The 22,188-nt window shown below is 37.1% G+C and overlaps 4 protein-coding genes across 4 annotated transcripts; all 4 read right to left on the bottom strand.

Moving 5' to 3' along the window:
* Nucleotides 1-11,763: 11,763 nt before the first annotated feature.
* On the bottom strand, nucleotides 11,764-13,340 carry LOC311283394 (histone H2B). The gene has a single exon (XM_084397759.1). It carries the CDS (start codon nucleotides 13,189-13,191, stop codon nucleotides 12,817-12,819), a length of 375 nt encoding a protein of 124 aa, XP_084253885.1. The 5' UTR covers nucleotides 13,192-13,340; the 3' UTR covers nucleotides 11,764-12,816.
* Nucleotides 13,341-13,679: 339 nt separating this feature from the next.
* Nucleotides 13,680-14,697, bottom strand: LOC311283398 (histone H4). Its single transcript, XM_084397764.1, has one exon. It carries the CDS (start codon nucleotides 14,689-14,691, stop codon nucleotides 14,380-14,382), a length of 312 nt encoding a protein of 103 aa, XP_084253890.1. The 5' UTR covers nucleotides 14,692-14,697; the 3' UTR covers nucleotides 13,680-14,379.
* A 1,298-nt stretch (nucleotides 14,698-15,995) lies between these two features.
* LOC311283389 (histone H3.2-like) lies at nucleotides 15,996-16,479 on the bottom strand. Its single transcript, XM_084397754.1, has one exon. The coding sequence runs from the start codon at nucleotides 16,450-16,452 to the stop codon at nucleotides 16,042-16,044; it is 411 nt and encodes a 136-aa protein (XP_084253880.1). The 5' UTR covers nucleotides 16,453-16,479; the 3' UTR covers nucleotides 15,996-16,041.
* A 401-nt stretch (nucleotides 16,480-16,880) lies between these two features.
* LOC311283393 (histone H2A) lies at nucleotides 16,881-17,621 on the bottom strand. The gene has a single exon (XM_084397758.1). It carries the CDS (start codon nucleotides 17,444-17,446, stop codon nucleotides 17,060-17,062), a length of 387 nt encoding a protein of 128 aa, XP_084253884.1. The 5' UTR covers nucleotides 17,447-17,621; the 3' UTR covers nucleotides 16,881-17,059.
* Between the last annotated feature and the right edge of the window lie 4,567 nt (nucleotides 17,622-22,188).

Here is a 22,188-nt window from a genome sequence, read left to right as displayed (position 1 = left end):
AAGAGCACGCACAAACCTCATTCTAATATGAAAGTGTATTGGAATGGTAAAGAGTGTTGGTCGTGACAGGAGGGCCTCCACTAAAGGAGACAATATTATGAACAAGTCTAAGATTGTTCCACATGTGGTTGAAATACCATCATTGGCCTAGAAAGATAACATTCTGGGAGTCAAGGCTATAAAGGAGAAAGGATGCCCTCCCTGTCACACTCTGCAGCCACTCTGTGTGACTGTACGACTGCTGGCCTTTTCTTGCAAGAAAATAAACCTCAAAGACTATTGGAAATGTTTGTCTCTTATTCAGTGATAGAATTTTGTTTGCCACCACATCCCTGAAGGTTCTCGAGGCGACGGTGAAGCGACTCAAATTTGGCCTTACTCGTAGCCCAGCTTCCCTCATAGTCATACCATTGACTAACACATGGGCAACTAGAGTGGCTGCTTGTCTTCTTGCCCTTCCTCCTCCTCCTCCTCCTCCTCCTCCTCCTCCTCCTCCTCCTCCTCCTCCTCCTCCTCCTCCTCCTCCTCCTCCTCCTCCTCCTCCTTATCCCTCCTCAATCTCTTCCTTCATGTCTTTCTGGATCCATTTTTCCAAAACTCAATAAACTGATTTGGGCCCTTTTATCTATCTATTGAAGGATCTGATTGGTGTGTGTTAAATTTTGACTCTTAGTGTTTCCACCTGGGTAATTGTGTGCTAACTGAGCTGAAGCTGTGCTGACTTGAGTGAACAATTTATAATGCTAGTGCTTTATACATAACAACATGGTGTAGGCAATGAGAAATGAAGGGATTTGTGTGTAGAGTTTTGCAGTGACAGTTCAACAAATCTGACTTGTGTGTCAAAACAGGGAATAGTGTTTATAGTTTAGTAAAATGGGTGTGCTTTTTGATAAATGGCATTATGGTTTTGAAAACTTAGTTCAAAAGCCTAGTTATAGTGTTTAAGCAATTGAGAAAAACTGTAATCTTATATACTTTCAGTATATGAATGTGTATAAATTATATGTTATAATATAAATAATGTTTTTCGGAATGAGACTGAGCTGAAGGTGACATTTACAGTAATCATTGATGTAATCACTGTTTTTGCTGTATGTTACTGTATGATAAGTAGCAACTCCAGCCTCAGGAGAGAATAAACCTGGTCCAAACTTCTTGTAAAAATAAATAAATACAAAAAAACCTAGACTAATTGATTTGTGTGTTAATTTCCTTGTTGTACGTTATCCTGTAATTAATAAAAAATAGCAAGAGAGATCAATGTGTTTGGACTGAAAAACATTGTGTCAGGAATCATGATTGTTAGACTCGAGACACGAGCTTCCCAAAAACATCACAACTGCAATGTTGAAAACATTTGGTTATATATTAAAAGATTACATGACAATACAACAACTTTACAGCTATTACAGTTTTTCTCGATTGCTTAAACACTATAACCAGGCTTTTGAACTAAAATTTCAAAACCATAATGCCATTTATCAAAAAGCACACCCATTTCCCTAAACTATAAACACTATTCCCTGTTTTGACACATGAGTCAAATTTGTTGAACTGTCACTGCAAAACTCTACACACAAATCCCTTCATTTCTCATTGCCTACACCATGTAGTCATGTATAAAGCACTAGCACTCAATATTGTTCACTCAAGTCAGCACAGATTCAGCTCAGTTAGCACACAATTACCCAGGTGGAAACACTAAGAGTCAAAATTGAACACACCTTCAATAGATAGATAAAAGGGCCCAAATCAGTTTATTGAGTTTTGGAACAATGGATCCAGAAAGACATGAAGGAAGAGATCGAGGAGGGATAAGAAGGAGGAGGACGACGACGAAGGACAAGAAGACAAGCAGTCTCAGATGAAATTCAAGCCACTCTAGTTGCCCATGTCTTTGTCAATGGTTTGACTATGAGGGAAGCTGGGCTACGAGTACGGCCAAATTTGAGTCGCTTTACTGTCGCCTCGAGAACCTTCAGGGAGGAGTGGTGGCAAACAAAATTCTATCACTGAATAAAAGACAAACATTTCCAATAGTCTTTGATGAGGTTTATGTTCTTGCAAGAAAAGGCCAGCAGTCGTAGTCACACAGAGTGGCACAGAGTGTAACAGTGAAGGTTGGCCATCCTTCATCCTTTATAGTCTTGACTCCCAGAATGTTATCTTTCTAGGCAAATGATGGTATTTCAACCATACGTGGAACATTCTTAGACGTGTTTATCATATTGTCTCCTTGAGTGGATCGAGGCCCTCCTGTCACCTACTAACACTCTTTACCATTCCAATACAATTCCACATAGAATAAGGTTTTGTGTGTGCTCTTTTACTGTCATATGATGGTCACACACATCTTACTGTAAGTAAGTAAATACTGTAAAAAAAAATTAGAGGAGAGAGTAAAAAAATATATATAATTTTTTTGTGTGTGTGTGTGTGTGTGTGTGTTGTACTGTGTAGTACATGAATGAATAAAAATGTGCCAATGTATCCATTGGTTGTGTCTTTTGTGTTCATCATGTGAAAAGGTTTCTGAGGCGGGGAACCACAAGTAACATAACTTACCAGTTTTGGAAATGTTGTTTTAAATTTATTGCACCAGTGTGTTAGACTATGTTGTAGTGTGTGTGATTTTGAGGGCTTGTGTGTCCAGTGTGAGGGCAAAGTTTGGTTTTTCAGCAAGAGTGAATGGTTTTGAGTGTAGAGCTTCATTTTGACCTGAAAATAGGATGTTTGGGGAATTGGGTGAGACGTTATGGATTTGTGTTTACTGTTTTGAGAATATGAGGCATAGTTTCAAGAAATGTGTTTAAGCAATCGAGAAAAACTGTAATATAGTCTACCTAACTAACTTGCTTCCCTAACTAGCTTTCTTCCTGCGCAGGAATAATTGACAAACAGACCTTAGCAAATGTCCTTTAAATGCTTTAATCATGACCAGGAGATCTTCCCGAGCAGTTCTCAGGAGCAAGGCTGGAGGATCTCAGACAAATTCCATTGAGAATCCAACCAGCTAAAAGAATACAACAGTTTTTATAGAATAAGGAGGTATGGCAAAAATGTCATACTGCATTACATAATTTCCCCACAATTTGATTGGTTTTACAGTTTTTCTCAATTGTTTACACACAAATACTGGTACTTGAAACACAATGACCACAACATGTAACTCATTCACCAACCCCCTGAACCAATTCTGCTGAACTACAAGCACAATTCCTGCTTTACACTCAAACTGCAGTTCTAAAACACACTTTTTTTCAAAACTACACACAATTCTCTGCTTTTGGCACAATTTTCATGCAGAAAATCTCTTGTTTTCACAAGGAACACACTGCCATTCAAATATGCACACTGACTCATCACATGGGCAAACACCCGTCACACAGTTTTACAATTAGCAATCAGAGCTTTAGCATAAAAGGGCAACAGGTTAGCTCTTCAATGGAGCAATGGATGCCAACATTGGATTACAGTTTTTTACGATTGTTTACACACTAAAATAAAAATTTCCACACAATTTGCAAAATTCTACTCCAAGGAGCAAAACACCTCCACAGATTTGCACAACATTACACACAATGTCTGCTTCACCCTTTTTGCAAAACATTACACACAGTGATTTGTAAAACTCTACACACATTTTCACACCTTAGACACAGATAAGGATTGTGAGGTTACTTCCTTGTCATTACAAAGCACTGGATTGCCAATGACCACACTAATGAACGAATTTTATAAACACAACCACCAGGTGTGGAAGCACACATGTGCTAATTTGAAAACGCAGCACTCAGGTGTGCTATAAAAGGGAGCAGGTGAATTCACCTGTCTTCAACGAAGATGGAAGGAGCTAGAAGAAAAATAAAAAGAAGAAGAGTGAGAATGAGAGGGGGAGCTCAAAGAGGAGATGAAGGAGGTAGAGGAAGAGGAGAAGGAGGTAGAGGAAGAGGCCTAGGTAGAGGAAGAGGTAGGGAAGGACTTATGCCATTGAAGACATAGCCTGTGATGTGGATGAAATCTTATGGCCTGATCCAGCCAGACGGAGAGATGATGAATAGTTACAGTATTCTTGTTGCTTTTACAGTAGTTTTTCTTCAGAGTCAAAGTGTATGTACTTCATGCAGTAATTTTTATTTGTCTACAGATTTTATTTGTTTCATTGATTTCATTGTTGGTTGATTACTGTAACTGATTATGGTAAGAAATACTGTGTAAGTATTGAAATACATACTTGAAATATTCAGTCACAGCATCACTGTTGTGCAGTGCTTTGTAAATTTATAGTAGGCCTATTTGTGTACATTCTCCCTATATCTCAAACTAATCATGAAGAATGTTGTGGGTATGTCACTATTTTTTTTTTTTTTTTGTCATATAAATTATCCCTTACATAACAATGTCTGGCCAAAAATCTGGCACATGCTATTTCCTAAAATTAGTTTTTTTTTACAAATGTGTTTTATATTTATCACAGCTGTGTGTAACTGGCTGCAATAGTGTCTGATCATTGAGGACTGTGTTGGTCAAATGAAAACTAATAGCATTTTCACAAATATGTGTATATGTTTTGACTAAAGTGTGTATGTTTTGACTGAAGTGTGTCATTTTGCAAACAATCTAGGAATTATGCAAATTGAGTGTGGTGTTTGGATAATTGTTATTCTGTTTTGAAAAAAAGAACCCGGTTTTCAAAATTGTGTGTAAACAATTGAAAAAAACTGTAAAAAAAAAAAAAAAAAAAAAAACCTGTATACATTCAATTCTTCTGTTGTATTGCATGTAGACCACTGTATGTACAACTTTGTGTTGGTTGGGATGTGCAAGTGTACATTGTTTTTGTGGGAAAAATAAAATATATTTGTTACCGTGTATTTGTGTGTTCTGAGTATAAAAACAATATTCGCAAATATTTTACAACACACTTATGTATGTACTGTCTGTAGTAAGTGTAACACTGAACAAAAAAAAGGCCTAAGTCATTATGATGAATGGAGAAGAAGTGTTTTACATTCATCATAGTGTTTTACATTGAGCACATCAGTGTTCAACTGGTTCTTATAAATGTCTATTCATATGATGGTTTGTGTGTGTCATTTGAAAACAAAATACCATTTTGAGAAGAAATAACATTGTTTTGAATGTAAAGTTTCATTTTGCAGGATAATTGAGGGGTTTTGCCCATTGTGTGTGTGTTTTTTTTTGTGTGTGTAGAGTTCTGAGAATATGAGGCATGCTTTCAGAAAATGTGTGTAAACAATCGAGAAAAACTCTAATAGACAAACCCTTCTGTTACCAGGTAAAGCAAACTTTGTTTTAATGATTACTTCATTGTTAATCGCAAGGTTCAAATTTAGTCATCCGTCTAGTTTCAATTCCCAAATGTGTTATTTTTACACTCACACAACCAAAGTAAAAAGGGGTATATGGCAACACAATATACAACATTCAAAAACACAGGACAGAACGTTTTAGTACATTGTGTTTCAAAGTGTTATCATGTTAGGCCTAAAAAGAGAAGTAGGCTAACGTTAGATGTTAGAATCATGGTTAGTTTAATATATACAGTTTACTATTTTATCTATTAAAAATCTACCACATAAGTTATGTTGCTTGTGGTTCCCCCATTGGTGTGCTTTTTGATAAATGACATTATGGTTTTGAAATTTTAGTTCAAAAGCCTGGTTATAGTGTTTAAGTAATTGAGAAAAACTGTAATATCTGTGGAAAAAGAGGCCTAAAAGCAGTCAGATCCAAAAAGAAATACAAAACCTGTGCTTAACGAAACAAAACGAGCTGACAAATATTTGTATATATTAACAATATAGCATATTGAGAGGTTTACATGCAATTTTATGTAGGCCGGTCATATTTAATAAATTGTATAGAATATTTTTTAGAAAATTTTGCCTAAAACATTAAACATTTTTCAACATTTGGTTAAACATTAAAGCACAGTAGTGTAATAAATTGAATTGAAAAATTTTGCCAAAATTATACTTTTAAATAACGTTTTTTTGTTTTTGTGTTTTTTAGTCAAAAAATGAGATGCATAAATTCAATTTAACGAGGCCTGCCGTCAGTCAGATCCAAAAAAATAAATACAAAACCTGTGCTAAATGAAAGAAAACGAGCTGACAAAAAGACTGAATTCAATATTTAGAGATAACATGAGCTGTGTCTCAATTCAGCGGCTGCACCCTTCAAAGGCCATATGCAAAGCCCGGTTGTGTCATGTGCGTGACGATTCAAAAGCAACTCCAAATGCGGGGAAACAAGACAGTGGAACGAGGCATGTCAAACACTCCAGAGATGACCCTGTAATGATGTACGACATGCCAGCCAGAAAATAAATACCAGGGTCTCTATTGTGGCACCCCATCCGTGTCACCGTTCACTTCTCAACAGGTCCAGCAGCACTCTCAGGGCCTCTCTGCTCAGCTGGAAATCAGGCTGTGTGTCACAGTCATTAAAAAAAACTGTCCAGCACTGGCACGTTCAGGCTCATCCTGAAGTACAGGGGTCTGGTCTGATTTAGGGAAACAAAGAAAAGAGAATTTGTTTAGAGCTATGACAAAGTAGTTGTTGGAAGATATATTGTGATACTTTAGTAAACTACTTTTAGCAAGTATTAATGGCACATTGGGGAAAAACTACTAGTAATATTTAAAACCTTATGTACAAGTGTTATCTTGCATACTGTAATGTACTTAAGGTATCAAGAGTAAAAGTAAAGGTATGTATTCTACAGAAAAAATAATAAAAAAAAACTCCTCGTCAGGGTTTTTATATATGATGTTTTTGCATTATTATTACTGCTTCTAGTTTAAATTGAACAACCTTCAACATTTTCTGAATTAAAAGTACTTTATTGTTGAGTAGTTTACCATACAACAATGCATCATATTGTAAAAGACCATGTTTTTGTAGTGTTGCTGTCCTGTGAGTGAAAAAACCCTCATTACTCCACATTTGTACGTGAATACTTAACGAATGTACTTTCTTACAGTCAACCACAGGCTATTTTGAAAATGAAACGAGCACAATTTATTGTCAGAATATTAAGGAATTGTTGCTAACTGCAGCTGCGTCCCATATCAAAGACTGCATCCGAAGGTCTAGCCTACAGAGGACTGTTCTTGTTGTCTAGCAACTGTGACAGCTGCCGATGATGAGCAGGAGTACCATTTGTACTGGATAGGTAAAAAAAAAAAAAAAAAAAATTGGATTTATTGTTTTCTGTTTTTTATGCTTCAACTGCGTAAAAACAAAACAAGATGAAAACATGCCTAAACATGTTAACCATGGTCAAGAGAATAAACTCCATAAAAATTGCATCTTGGTAAGGTAGCCTACAAGTCAAAATTTGAACTGCTTTATGTGTATTTTGTATTTTCATAAGTATCATTACATTACTCAAGTAAACCCAATACTTATCTAAATTGTATAGTGTACTCCAGCAATCAAGGACGCAGCTTCTGAATTGGGATGCAGCAAACCAGTTTACCTTCCCTGGCCACGGTCTTGACCAAGCCGGAGATACATCACTCGCCAGCGCCGAGGATGAAACATCCCATTCCCCACCATCTCCTCCAGTAAAATATAAAACATAAAAATAAAAATGACCAATTCTCTCTCCCATATCATTTTAGAATGCCGTGTAGGATGGCAGCTGTCCTCTCGCACCATTGCTAGGTGCAGATTCATGATCGGGAACACCTAGTGGCGCAATTACAAATGCTACGTGAAAGACGAGAGAGGACCAGGCCTGGGGCCTGTTTCAGAAAGGAGGTTAAGTGAAAACTCTGAGTATGCTAACCCTGAAATGAGGGAAACTCTGAGTTTTCTGTTTAAGAATGGGAGGTATGTTAAACCTGAGAGAGCAGTGTAAGTCAAGCCTGTTTCTGAAAGAGAGGTAACTTATACCTATACTCAGAGTCAGTTACCATGGTGACTTACTCTGTGAACCTAACCTGGTCAGGAGCAGGTTTTCTTCGGGAAACCCAGAGTTTATTTCGGTCTCCTCCCATTTTTTAAAGAGGAAGTAGTGTTTAAACACCTCATTCATTCTTTCAGTACATTTTTATTAATAACATTTATATTTTATTAATAAATAAAAGATTGCTATTTTTACTGCAGTTTTTTCTATATATATATTTTTTTTTTTTTTTAAAGATGAAGTCTATATAACTCCTTAATTGGCAACTGAAAATACAGTAGTAGATTAGAGTAGAGAATTCTACAGAATTAAACTGTGGCATTTACTGAGAATCACTGAACTGTGTTGATCTGTGCAACAGAAGTTGATGGACCGTCCTCCTGCTGTTCTTCCACACTCTGAGGGAGAGATAAGAATACCCGATTATACTTATATTTAAACTTAGATTATCCACATAAAATTGTGAAGAAATCTGAATGTGTAGATTGTTTGATGTGTAGACACATAATATTAGCATCACCTCTGTAGGCCTCACTGTGGCAGTAGAAACTTTTTATCCCCATCGTCCTGTGAAGATGAGCATTTGATTGAGTACACTTTATAACACTATTTGTCATAATTTCTGGAGTATTGAGTAGGCTACTTACGACTGCCTGGGGTTCTGTTGGGACAGGAGGCTCCAAAAGAAAGATATTACCATCAGAATCTGTTGGGACCAACAAAAAACCCAACCCAAAGTAAAATAAATGGAAATATCAAAAATAGCCTATATAAAAAATAACACATATGTAAACCTCTTACATTTTATGAAGGCCCTTGGATCTTTGGGAGTGACTGGCTCTGAAGTCCCTCCAGGAATTCTCTCAGCCAAAAATGCTGCTGCACTGCTAGACACTGGATGCTTTAGTTATTTAATATGTCAAATGTTTGTAAAGTCAGGTAGCCTACACCCTTGATATGCTCAAGCCTTACTTGATTGAATTATGTTTTTATATTTAATTTGCAGCTGATGCCACATTCTTTTAATACCTGCAGGATTGCTCCTACATGAAAATTAGGTTGAATAACATTCTTCCAGTTTCACCTCTGATATTATAACAGTTGGGTAAGTTACTTGTATTACTAACTACAAATGATATATTCAACAGTGTAATTAGATTAATGTAATGACTATCTTTATAAAGTATTGGTCTACTTATTACTAATTACTATATCCCATGTCAACCTCAACCACTTGAACAATACAAGGAGAAACAAGAAACTGCACTTTTAATGCTTTCAAATAAACAATAAACAATTGCATGAATTATTCTTGAATTGACCAAAGTGTGTAGAGGGAGAAGGTTACATTAAAAATATACCTTTTGAAAATGTATGTTAAATATACAGAATTGTTCTATAGTCTAATGCAATTACATCAGATTAGACTTTAAATTACAGAAGAATTAAGAGTAATCCCTTTAATTAAATTACAGTATTAATGTTCTAATACTGTAAAATTACAGTAATAATGTTCGTACTCTCCATATGCTTGCAGAAGCACATCCAGTTCTGCGGGTGAAAAATATGAAGACCTCTTTTTGTCTGGGGCTGTTGCCATGGTGACTCATAATATCTGTGCTCCACTGATAATGGCTTTTTATAGTTGTGGTGCATGCGCTTAACTCAGAGTAGGTCAACTCAGAGTTGATTGAACTGACTCATTTCAGCTGTTCTGAAACCAAAAAGTCAGAGTTTCCCATCTCAGGGTAAGTCAACTCAGAGTTCAAGTTTTAACTCAGAGTTGGTTGAACCTCCTTTCTGAAACAGGCCCCTGGACTTTATGTTGAGTTTTAAGTAAAGCTGCCGCCTTCACTTTAATATTTTACCATTATTAAAGTTTGTGAACTTCGCCGGTTCCCGCCTCCTTCTTCCCATAACAACATACCTTTACTACAGCCACCTATTGGTCGAAAGTGATAAACCATTAAATCATATTATTAGTGACTGAATATATGATTTTTCATCTTAATGCTCTCAATTTAATGTTTAACTTAATGTCTTTAATTGCTCATTGTTGCAGTTGATCTGAGGCTCCCATGATGGCATGACCAATCTTGCCTTCTTTATGCTTGGCCCCTTAATTGCTGCTTGCAGCTATATATATTATTACTATTATTGTAGAGAAGTCTATCCCTTTAATTGCACTTTCATGTTTCACCACTAGAGGGCACATGTCTTTCACTTTACTGATACCCATACAACATCCCCTTTAAGACCCGCTTTATACACCGCACGCGCTGGGTCACAGCGAGCATCGCTTTGTGCATTTGTGAAGAAAAGGAAGTGTATTTCTTATTTTCATGTAGAAACGTGCACGTTAATAATGTTGTTGATATTATTATGATGTTGTAATAATCTTGTAAGTTTGTATGTGCACCAGATGACGTTATTTGATAATCTATGTCAGAAAGCTAATGTGCTAGTTCCGCAGACATGTTATAATGTGTTGTTGTCATATTAACATTTAATTGTTGAGCTGTTTGCCATTTTACGATTTTTTGACATGCTACACTATTATAATTGTGGAATTTTCAACAAATTGTTGATTGTTTATCTTTTTATGTTCAGTTTGAAAATGTATAATATTTGTAGCAATTTAACAATGACTATAATATTCGTCTATGTCTAATTTGTACTATTTTCCTTTGTTTCAGACCACACAGACATACACACGTTATTTATGTGCCCAAAATATTAAAGTTTTTTGAATATAACTCTTACATTCCTTACATTCCTTTTGAATGTAACTCTTACCTCTCTTACCTGAGTCACCAGTCTTCAAGGACTATCCAAGCAATCCAGAGGTCACACCTCTACAATTAGTATTATTTTTCCTACATATGAACTTCTTTACAAACATTTTTAATGGATTTTCTTGTGGATTAGAAGGAGCAGATAGTAAAAGAAACGTATCATCAAGTGCCCTGAATGCATGAAATCTTTCAGTTTGGTTAAACCGTTCTCATGTATGCAGGACACTTGATTTTCTTTTCACTATCTGTTTCATCTTATCATTGAACGACTTCTCTAACCCTTATGCTGCTTCAAAACACTTTACATAATTTGGTGTTCCAGTTTAAAAATGGCTGGCCTTTTAAAATTGCTTATAAGTCCCTCATGTTATCTCTAAATATTGGATTCAGTCTTTTTGTCAGCTTTTTATTTTTGGATCTGACTGACCACAGGTCTCATTAAATTGAATTTATGCACCTAAATTTTTGACTGAAAGAAACATTATTTAAAAGTATAATTTAGGCAAAATTTTCTAAAAATATTCTATACAATTTATTAAAAATGACCGGCCTACATAAAAATGCTTGTAATCCTCTCAAATTGCTATATTACCAAATATTTGTCAACTGGATTTCTTTCATTCAGCATAGGTTTTGTATTTCTTTTTGGATCTGACTGCTTTTAGGCCTCTTTTTCCACAGATATTAATTTCATCCTATTCTGAAGTGCATCAAACATCCATCTAACATTACCACACACTGTAAGTTTTAGTCCACTGACATTAAAACAACCATAGGGTTAAGTAAATCGCTTTGGATAAAAGCGTCTGCTAAATGTCAGTACAGTTAAAAAAGCATAATAATAGCTGATCCATGTACAGTAAAGTACAGTAACAGCTGTGCAAAATTCAGACTGAAATTGTCCTTCAGTCATCATCATCTGACAGGTCAGTTGGCATTAGTCTTTAGGAAACTGACCATGATAAATCCAAAGATCGAGTTTTATTATTAGACTTTATTTTAAAAAACACCCTTTTGGCAAGCGAATTTCACTGCAATAATGTTTTATTAGCACAAACAATTCAAATGAATCATAAATCGACTTAACTAGGCCCAAATGCTCCTGTCTACACAACAATGAACCTTATATCACATGCTTTGTAGAGGCCTATAGTAAACTTGATTCACATTAGTATGTAGATTTCTCATGATGTAGCAAGTTATTACATAATGACCTTGCTTTTATTAAGTTGAAGAGTGCTTTAATTTCAGAACAGTAGGCTACATAATTTAGAAATTAAGAAAATTTGAGGGCTAAAATTGAGATTTCACAATTGTGTATTTAAACGTAGTAATTTATCCAACACTGAAATCATGTTTTCTTCATCCACATTATTCCAAAACAATATAAATTTACCTGGATGGTCTTTTTCAAATATAACAAGAGAACATTTTTTCATTCAATAACTATTACCTCAATAACCCAACCAAACAATAATTAAACTATAAAGCTTTCCTAAACTTGTCATTTTCGACAGCTTTGGATGAAACACATCAAATTACAGTTTCGAAAAACCACCAATTTACAACACGTTTTTTTCTACATTTACCATATTTAGTTTTGAATGTGGCATTTGCAACGGATTCTAAACCATCTGAAGCGCTTTTTTGAAATGTAGGGTCGGGAAGGTATGTTTTTTTTTATTTAATTTTATTATTTGTTATATGTATGGACATTTATGTTTAGATCACTTCTCTTATTGATTGGTATCAGGATGTTTCAACCACTATAACAAAATGTGTTTTTCCTCTACCTTTAAGGAAAAAATGTGTGGCTCTTAAAAAGAGACATTCGAATCAGGTGAGAGAAGGAGTGAGATGAAATAGCAAGTAGCTTTTGAAACCATAAAAAACGTCGAAGTTAAAAAAATTCAAAAAAAAAAAAAAAAAAAATTCATGCATCTGAGAGAAACATCCAATATCAAAAGATACAATTTTTCACCATTTAAACAACAACAATCAACAGAAACTCTTTCAAATGGATAGGGTGGGTGGCTCTTAAAAGAGCCTTTGTGGTAGCTGAAATCTTCAGATCCCGCTTTACTTCGAGCTGGTGTATTTGGTGACGGCCTTTGTGCCCTCGGACACGGCGTGTTTGGCCAGCTCTCCGGGCAGCAGCAGACGCACGGCGGTCTGGATCTCTCTAGAGGTGATGGTGGAGCGCTTGTTGTAGTGCGCGAGGCGAGACGACTCACCGGCGATGCGCTCGAAGATGTCGTTGACGAAAGAGTTCATGATGCCCATCGCCTTGGAGGAGATGCCGGTGTCAGGATGAACCTGCTTCAACACTTTATAGACATAGATGGCATAGCTCTCCTTCCTGGACTTTCTGCGCTTCTTTCCTCCCTTCCCGGCGGTCTTGGTGACGGCCTTCTTAGAACCCTTCTTGGGAGCGGACTTTGCTGGTTCAGGCATGATGATGAGTGATCAGAAAACTGACGAATCAGTGTAATATTCAGTGCGATACAGAGGCATTTATTCGCTCCTTATGTTAATTTTCAAAGAGATTCGAGAATCTGCTGATTGCCTGTTTTCATAGGCCAAACCCATAAACTCGTATTTCATTGGACAACTCAAAGAATCACGAGAGGAACAAGTGCCAATCACGAGCGGTTAAATGATAGCCCCTCCTACCGCCAAATGTTTGAGTGACACGCCACAGGACACTGTTTCCTTTGTTCATTTCCCGCTATTTATTTTCGTTTTGATAAAATTTTGAAGAAAAAGCCAAATATTACGCATGATCGTGTAATCTGAAAACTCCCTTTTGAAGGGAATTAATAATAGCAACGATGAAATTCCTTTAAAAACAGCTTTGTATACCAGAAATTCTCTCAAAGCCCCTTTACCGCTGACGTTTCACTTTTATTTTCACCATTTTCTCTTTTTTTCTTGTTTCTATAAATCACTTTAAAGTCCAATAGGTGGTGAATCTTTAGGAAATGTGCTTCTGAAAGAAACGTTTATAGAACTCACATTTTTTTGCGACTTTAATGCAATTATACAGTGAAACGTATGTGACCCTAGACCACAAAACATTTATACATCCTATGAAAGCTGAATAAATAAGCTTTCCATTGATGTATGGTTTGTTAGGATAGGACAATATTTGGCGGGATACAACTATTTGAACATCTGGAATCTGAGGGTGCCAAAAAAAAATGAAACATTGAGAAAATCACCTTTAAATTTGTCCATTTATGTTCACGATTGTGTTGTATTCACTCACAAAAATAAGTGTTTTATGTAATGTTAGGAAATTTACAAAATATTTCATGGAACATGTTTACTTAATATTCTAATGATTTTTGGCATAAAAGAAAAATCTATAATTTTGACCCATACAATGTTGGCTATTGCCGCAACTATATCCGTGCTACTTGTGACTTATTTTGTGGTCCAGGATCATATATTCAGTAAAGACAAGTCAAAACTATCCTTGCAGAATTATAGTTTTTCCGAAAACAATTTATAATTGTATCGTTTACTTTCAAGAAAAGCATGAATCATTAACACTGATGTGGCAAAACTCTTTTAACTGAAAGTGTGTGTGGCTCTTAAAAGAGCCGTTGGGTTTGAGTAGTTTCTCCTGGTTTCAGGTGTTTATCCGCCGAAGCCGTACAGGGTGCGTCCCTGTCTCTTCAGCGCGTACACAACATCCATGGCGGTGACGGTCTTTCTCTTGGCGTGCTCGGTGTAGGTGACGGCATCGCGAATCACATTCTCCAGAAACACCTTCAACACTCCGCGGGTCTCCTCGTAGATCAGACCAGAAATGCGCTTGACGCCGCCGCGGCGAGCCAGGCGACGAATGGCGGGTTTGGTGATTCCCTGGATGTTATCGCGCAAAACTTTACGGTGACGCTTAGCGCCTCCTTTCCCGAGTCCTTTACCGCCTTTGCCTCTTCCAGACATGATTCAATCACTCCAGTCAAACGATGACAAGAAATGTACGTTTAGCGTTGCAAGGAAGCATTTTATATGTACTTACAGGACCTGATAGAAACCAACACCGCGTCACAAGGCGCAAAACGCCCCTCCCCTCAATATAGTTCCAGCACAAAACAATGTGCTGTTTAACCCAAACCATAATCTAACGAGGCCTGTCCGAATTCTTTCATGTTTTATAAGATTTATTTCATTTGATGAAGAGTATGTTATAATATCATCATATAATATACAGAGATACTGAATGGTAATGAAATGTGCTAATCTATAAGTAACATACAACATAGTACATTTTGTATTAGACCATTCGGATATTTTTGCAGAATATAAAATGATTTCAGGCCTCAGTGGTTTATACTGTAATGTCTACCTTTAGCTGAACTTGCACCTGTATAAGAGTAATCTAAAGTTGGCATTGAACTTGCGCTAAAAGTTTCAAAACAGACCATGCCACTATTAGGGAGTAGCTGGAAGAAAAGAGTTGGAAAAAAAACAAGCACTGTACGTTAGTCTTGTTTGGGAAAACTGAAGATGAAAAGAAGCTTTAAATATGAAGATACATTTCTAGCTCTGTTGAAACTATCCGCAACAACATTGGAATCTGAGTGCGCAGTTTACATGTCATCGATCGATTGCACATGATAGTTTTGTTAATTTCAATAATTGGTGTTTTATATATAATTTGTCTTAAAGGCCATTGTGTGATTCGCACCCTGTACAACTGACATCACAGCATTCAAGTAAAAAATGTTTGCCTAAACAAACATTAAAATACATAACCGCTTTTATTACATAAAAATTATTCATATTTCTTTGTCTAAGTATTTTCTAATTAGGGTTAGGATTATATTTAATTCTGATAGGGTAACTGATGATTTAGAGAACGGTGACCCAGAGAGTATTAACGTATTAATGCTTTACCTGTAAATATGAAGATAGATTTCTAGCTCCGTTGAAACTATCCGCAACAACATTGGAATCTGAGTGCGCAGTTTATTTGTGTGATTCGCGTCCTGTACAACTGACATCACTCAAGTCAAATAAAAAGAACATAGACATTAGGAAATATTAATTATTTGGATGTAATTAAAGCGGTTATGTATTTTAATGTTCGTATAAATCTAGGTAGTTCGTAATGAGGTTAGGATTAGACTTATAGTGATGTTAACTGATGATTTAAAGAACGGTGACCCAGAGTATTAATGTAATGCGTGAACGCAACTTTCTACTCATATTGAGTTAAACTAGAAATGATCTCGTTCAGTGCAGCTTTGGTGGCTCTTAAAAGAGCCGTTGTGGGTTGACGCAGACGCGGGTTTAAGCGCGCTCTCCGCGGATGCGGCGGGCCAGCTGAATATCTTTGGGCATGATGGTGACCCTCTTGGCGTGGATGGCGCACAGATTGGTGTCCTCGAACAGACCGACCAAATAAGCCTCGCTGGACTCCTGCAGGGCCATGACAGCGGAGCTCTGGAAACGCAGGTCCGTCTTGAAGTCCTGAGCGATTTCTCTCACCAGCCGCTGGAAGGGCAGTTTGCGGATCAGCAGCTCGGTGGACTTCTGATAGCGGCGGATCTCCCGCAGAGCCACGGTCCCGGGGCGGTAGCGGTGAGGCTTCTTTACGCCGCCGGTGGCCGGAGCGCTCTTACGGGCGGCTTTAGTAGCGAGCTGCTTCCTCGGGGCTTTACCACCGGTGGATTTACGAGCGGTCTGCTTGGTTCTTGCCATTGCTGCGGGTTTCTTCTCTCTGTCCTGCTTGCGCTGGAAGGAAATGCTGCTAGCCTGCTATACGTTATACATCTGCTTTTAAAGCATTGTACCGCCACGAGCTCATAGTAGTGTGTGACGTGTGCTTATGACTGCTGGCCAATGACTGCGTGTTCCCTCTTTTTCAAACAAGCGGAGGATTTCCCGCTCAATGTGCTTTGTTCCCTTTACTATTTTGCGCACGAAACAACCTATGTGCTTTATACTTATTTTTTTGTATTTATTTGTTAAGTGTTTATTTTATTCGTAATGGTTGTGCAGCTCTCGGATTTTAACAGAGTACATCACCATAAGCACAGCAAACCAAACAGAACACAACCCAAAGAACGATATCCATCAAACAAGTACATCTCAGGATTATGCTCATAGGCATGAACACTTTGTTCCTGCTATTGTATAACGTAATTTATTTGTCCATACTGCGTGATCGTATAATTTAGGCTACTTGATTTTTATCGTTAATTTTATAATCACCCTCAGCTTTTGAAATATTCGAAACACAATGTGCTCTATGAGATGAAATGGGTGGCTCTTAAAAGAGCCTTTGGTTTTAATGTAACCGAGTCGTTTATTTAGATTTGGAGGGTTTCTCGGTCTTCTTGGGCAGCAGCACAGCCTGGATGTTGGGCAGCACGCCGCCCTGAGCGATGGTCACTCGGCCCAGAAGTTTGTTGAGCTCCTCGTCGTTGCGCACCGCCAGCTGCAGGTGACGGGGGATGATGCGGGTCTTTTTGTTGTCCCGAGCGGCGTTTCCAGCCAGCTCCAGGATCTCAGCGGTGAGGTACTCGAGCACCGCCGCCAGATAAACAGGAGCTCCGGCACCGACGCGCTCGCCGTAATTTCCTTTGCGCAGCAGTCTGTGAACACGGCCGACGGGGAACTGCAGTCCCGCCCTAGAGGAGCGAGTCTTTGCCTTCGCTCTGGCTTTACCACCGGTTTTGCCTCTTCCGCTCATTTTATTTTCTTAAATACAGGTATTACAATCCTCTAAATCAAAGTGAAGAGAATGAGTACCCGTTTCTCCACTTACTGCCTTTAAAGGGGAATGCAGGTCGCCCATTGGTTTAGAGTCTATAAAGATTCAAACCAATCACTGGCCTTCGCTCCAAAGCCCAACCCCCTATTCTAGCGGGAATAATTATGCACTAAGTATGTATCAAGTATTTGTGACCATCAAGATAGAAGAGCTGAAACTATTGAAATATTTGTGATAGAAAATTCATGAAAATGCTTAACAGATGTTTAGGAAATTAATATTAATTTAACAATGTATTTTTTCTGTGCACACACTCCACACAGTTAATATGTGTAAAAAAAAAAAAAAGAAAGAACTAAAATGGTGAAATAACAATTTAAACAAGCTTTTCAAATAATTCACTTCAATATCAACATGCTACTAGGGTTTGATACGCACACTTTATAACATGTATATATGCACACCATATAACATCTATATATGGATATTATACACTGTTCCTACCAAAAGTAATATACATTTCACACACTATATTCTGTGCACAATAGCCTTCTGATACTATGTTGTATATTATGTTTCTAATGTAATATTGGAGTATTATCACCGCCCATATAGCCGGATATGGGGTTGTTTTTATTCTCACAATTCCCCAGCATGTTGTGGGTATATATTCTGTTTGTGTGTTGTATCCTATTTGGACTGTGATTACTGCCTGAACCCTGGTCATTTTTAATATATATATTTTTATATGTATAAAATAGATCGCTCAACTTGATTGATTCAAGACTAGGTCCCTTATTTTTGACAAAAAGTATTTTATATATATATTTTTATATATAGTTAGCCCTCACAGTGTGCAGTCCGCCTCGCCCGCTGTCACAATTCACAAAAGCGTGGCAGAGAGAGTACACAACCATCTGGCAAAACGCTCTGTAGAGACAATCGATTAATCATTAACATCCATGTTCTCTACACACATAAATGGAGAGTTTTCACAAATTTGTGCAGGTCAAATTGGTGAAAGTGTATGTGGCCTCTATAACAGCATTCCACGTGCACGTTGATAATTGCCCAGTAGGTAGAAATGACATAGTGGTACGATTCTTAAAGGAACACACCGACTTTTTGGGACTTTAGCTTATTCACCATATCCCCCAGAGTTAGATAAGTCCATAAATACCCTTTTCATTTCCGTGCGTGCCGTAACTCTGTCTAACACACCCACCGCTAGCCTAGCTTAGCACAAATACTGGAGGTCCATCTAGCCTCCCAATAAGTGACAAAATAACGCCAACATTTTCCTATTTACATGTTGTGATTTGTATAGTCACAGCGTATACAAATAACAAGGTCACATGAAACACAGCCATCTTCTAACCGTATACATACTAGGAACTATATTCAAGTCAAGTCAAGTCATCCTCATTTATATAGCGCTTTTAACAATGTAGATTGTTTCAAAGCAGCTTTACAGAGATAAACGTATAATTTATGGTAACAGAGATTGTTTTGGCTTTATAGCGGTTCTTTAATAAAGTTATTTTTCAGCTAAAGTTATTTTTGATTGATTCGCTTCCGTTGCAACGATCATTTGTTATTAAATTAGAGGCTGCTAAGACGACACAGAATTTTGGTGCTAAATAGGAAAAGGATCTACCGCCAGCAGTCGATTTTGATATTATAGGTATTATCAACTGGCCGGAATTTTGAGATCACAATAGACGTGAAGAACTATAATGCGTTAAGAGCTCGCTCAAGTATAAACCTAAACCATTTAGTGCTTTGTAAGTAATCAGCAATATTTAAAAATTGATGCGATGTTTAATAGGCAGCCAATGCAGTGTTGACAGAACCGGGCTAATATGGTCATACTTCCTGGTTCTGGTAAGAACTCGAGCTGCTACGTTTTGGACCAGCTGTAGTTTGTTTATTAAGCGTGCAGGGCAACCACCCAGTAGAGCATTACAATAATCTAGCCTTGATGTCATGAACACATGAACACATGAACTAATTGTCAATGAGAGAATATGGCGTAATTTAGATATATTTTTAAGATGGAAAAATATATTTTTACAGATACTAGACACGTGACTTTCAAATGAAAGACTGGTATCAAAGGTATATTCCTTGGTATATTCACAACTTCTAGTACAGAATCTCCGGATCAAAACACAGGAGAAGAAGAAGCTGAAACTAGTGATAAAAGATTGCTCACTCAAATGTAAAATAACGTGATCATCAAACATTAAAGGTATAGTGGAGGATTTCCCCGAATTTTAGAAAAGAACCGCCCTCTCCACTTTTTGAAAAAATGCACATGCGCAACACTCTACCTGCTCCCGAGAGGGAACGCCTATTAAACGTGTGCACGAGAGAGCATGCACGAGCCTAGTTCTCCTCGTGCACGCTCTGTTTACAACTTGCTGTCGGTGCATGACTTGTGCCAGGGCTAGCATCGCTAATCATAGCTTACATTAACTTTTACTAGCAGTGATTTTAAATGGATTTCTCCAAATAGCATGCCAAACTTTACCTGTCGAGTAGAAACTTTTCGAGTAGAAACGCGACTGAGGCATCAGTGGGAAGCCCAACCTGTGCTTTTAGCGCATGCCAGCGTGTGAAATATTCTCCCAAAAACACTCTGGTCTTGTTTCTTTCTTCAGAGGGCTTTCTCTTCTTGTCATACAATTCGTAGACACTTTTTCTCTTGCAACCCTCAGACATTTTGAAAAAACCCGGTGAGAACGGCGAGCTTCAATGAATGGCTGAAACCGTAGCTCACCACCATAGACAGTATACAAACGGCTCACCACACATATACACCTGAAAGTGCGCATGCGCAGAAAGCGAAAACTACCTAGGGACGAGCACGTACGAGCACGCCCTTACGTAAACATATCACCAGAATGATTGACAACTAGGAGGACCAATATTGATCCACCCGGAAAAAGAAAATCCTCCACTATACCTTTAAACAACATGTAATCAAAACTGCTTAATGTTACCAAATGAAATGAAGTGTAACCCATGAAGAGAAAACGACTGTGAAGCTTTGGGTTTGTTGGACTCGATCATCGTTCTGAATCTGATCACGGCGTAGTCTTTGACAAAAATGTGATTTTATCGAAGTTTTTGTTTAAAATGTTGCCTTTCTTTATGAAACTTACCGACATTTAAGTGTTGATTAAAAAGGATGCATGAAGCTAATAAAATGTTTTAAAATTAAAGTACAGTTAAAGGTATTTTTCAAGTATAAAAAAAGAATATCTACATTTGAACATAGTAGTAGTATAATACTATGTTCAAATGTAAATATTATTTTTTATACTTGAAAAATACCTTTAACTGTGAAAATAATATATAAATAGTAAACTATAAGTATAATGTTATGTTCTCTTAAAGAAAAGTATACTTGCAGTATAAACTACTAAACTAGTAGTTTACTGAGAGTACACTTCAGTGTGTACTTTCATAAATGAAAAAAAATACTACTTGTATTAAAATAGTAAACTACTAGTATTCTTATAAATTCACTTGTAGTACAGATGCATTACAAATGAGAAACCTAGTTGTGTACTTAAAGTTCACCCCTGTTACACTTATAGTAGTAAGCACTTAAAAGTATACACTTATACACTTATACACTTATAAGTGTATAAGTGTACTTTCATAAATGAAAAAAATACTACTTGTATTAAAATAGTAAACTACTAGTATACTTATAAATTCACTTGTAGTACAGATGCATTACAAATGAGAAACCTAGTTGTGTACTTAAAGTTTACCCGTTACACTTATAGTAGTAGGCACTTAAAAGTATACACTTATACACACTTATACACTGTATACACTTAAAAGTAGGCCTATACTTTTATATACTAAAAGTGGGCTAATTTAGTCCCTAGTAGTATTGAAATAGTACACTTACAAGTTTACTACAAGTACACATTGATATTAGTATACTTACTACATAAAGTATACTTATGCAAGAAACATCTCATGGATGCACTGGGACACATCTTCAGTGATGTATCCTGGGATCATTGGGTGTTTCGGGTCTCGCAACCAGAGGTGGGACAAAGTCATTGTTATGCAAGTCACAAGTAAGTCTCAAGTCTTTGCCCTCGAGTCCCGAGTCAAGTCGAGTCAAAGATGAGGCAAGTCCCGAGTCGAGTCAAAAGTCAAAGCCAACAAGTCTCAAGTCGAGTCCAAAGTCCTACCATTTTAGTTTCGAGTCATTTCAAGTCCTCTTACCACAGAAATAAAATTTATACAAATCATGTACGTCTGTAAGATTTGTATTTATTTAAACCTCTTTTTATACTTTGATTTATAATCAAATACAGTAAAAAACAGATAATTTAATTTTCACAAACAATGCTTGTATTTCAACAGCATATTGCACTAGAACAATGCACAGCATGCAGCTTCAGTCCTGTATTGTATTAACCTCATATTGCAAAACAGTTTAACTTTCAAATAGACATGGGTCGTTTTAGCCTAAACCTTTTTAAACATGTCATCAATAAAATCCTCACTCCTCAAAATTATCACTTCTGAAAAACTGGACCAACCTGATAATATAATTGGAATGCGTGTTGCAGTGCGTATGCGGTGCAAGACCAGCACGCGCAATAGTGCTTTCACATATGCTGCGTTTGCAGTGCGTGATCCGCGGCTGTACCACAAATACATACTCACTATCTGTATTTCAAATCCAG

The sequence above is a fragment of the Rutilus rutilus genome (genome assembly GCF_951802725.1).
Source record: "Rutilus rutilus genome assembly, chromosome: 23".
NCBI lineage: Eukaryota > Metazoa > Chordata > Actinopteri > Cypriniformes > Leuciscidae > Rutilus > Rutilus rutilus.
The sequence above is the reverse complement of the archived record's forward strand: the minus strand, read 5'-3'. Positions and strand labels throughout refer to the sequence as shown.